Raw genomic sequence first — 1,147 nt, forward strand, 5'->3', positions numbered from 1 at the left:
CTGCTCAGGGTTCACAGCTCTGACCTCTCCACCCCTGCCCCCACACAGCCCCTACCCTGCCCACTCCCCCTGACATCCTCAGGCACAGGGAACTGAAAGTGGGCCAGGGAGGGGTCAGAGAGCTGGGATCTCATTTGCATGGCCGGGCCCTCCCTCTCTCAGAGGATGAAGAGGCAAAGGGAGAGATTATGGGAGGCTCTGCTCAGCTGTGGGGCCACGGAAGGCAGGATCGGTGATGACCTCCACCATGGCCTGGTCCCCTCTCCTCCTCAGCCTCCTCGCTCACTGCACAGGTGACTGGATGCAGGGACAGGGGAAGGCGCCCTGGGAGGAAATGAAGGGCCCTCCTTCCTCTTTTTGTCTCTAGACCCCAGCATCACCCTGTCTGTGTCTCTCCCCCTTGCAGGGTCCTGGGCCCAGTCTGTACTGACTCAGCCGCCCTCCGTGTCTGGGGCTCTGGGCCAGAGGGTCACCATCTCCTGCACTGGAAGCAGCTCCAACATCGGGAGATATGGTGTGAGCTGGTACCAACAGCTCCCAGGAAAAGCCCCCAGAACCATCATCTATCGTAATAACAACCGACCATCAGGGGTCCCGGATCGATTCTCTGGCTCCAGTTCTGGCAGCTCGGGCACCCTGACCATCACTGGGCTCCAGGCTGAGGACGAGGCTCAGTATTACTGCTCAGCATCAGACGGCAGATTCAGTGCTCACACAGTGCTCCCGGCCTGTGGGGAAATGAGACAAAAACCTGTTGTCTCTCAGCACCGGGTGTCCCTGTGCAGCTCCCCCTCCTTGGCCAAGTCAACTCCTTCCTTTGTTTGGTCTAAACTGTAGTCTGAACTAATCTCAAGGTACATTGGCTACAAAATATTCCAAATTCTCTTAAATTCAGCCCCTCTAGCCTCTCCTAAGCAGGAAGACATTGTTTGGTTTTCTCCTATTGAGGAGAAACTCCTGGGCGCCAGGGGCAGGCTGCCCGGGTAACAGAGTCTGCTGATGAGGGAAACAAAGGCAGGAGAAATGTCGCTTAAAGTAAATCTCCTACAGCCGCAGCCCTGATAGATACCTGACCCATGTGGAGTGTGACCTTCCTCAAAGACCTCATGGCTGCCTTAGGGCCTTCATGTGTGTGTTTTATTAAAGA

At 56.2% G+C, this 1,147-nt stretch overlaps 1 gene segment (V, D, J or C); it reads left to right on the plus strand.

Annotated features, from left to right (window-relative positions):
* Nucleotides 1–203: 203 nt before the first annotated feature.
* Nucleotides 204–730, plus strand: LOC116629845 (the record flags this gene model as incomplete). The annotated part of the segment is given in 2 exon segments: nt 204–293; nt 407–730. Coding segments are annotated over 2 exon segments (382 nt in total), but the record flags the coding sequence as incomplete, so codon positions are not given.
* Nucleotides 731–1,147: the final 417 nt, after the last annotated feature.

Source organism: Phoca vitulina, unplaced genomic scaffold (genome assembly GCF_004348235.1).
Source record: "Phoca vitulina isolate PV1807 unplaced genomic scaffold, GSC_HSeal_1.0 scaffold5097, whole genome shotgun sequence".
NCBI lineage: Eukaryota > Metazoa > Chordata > Mammalia > Carnivora > Phocidae > Phoca > Phoca vitulina.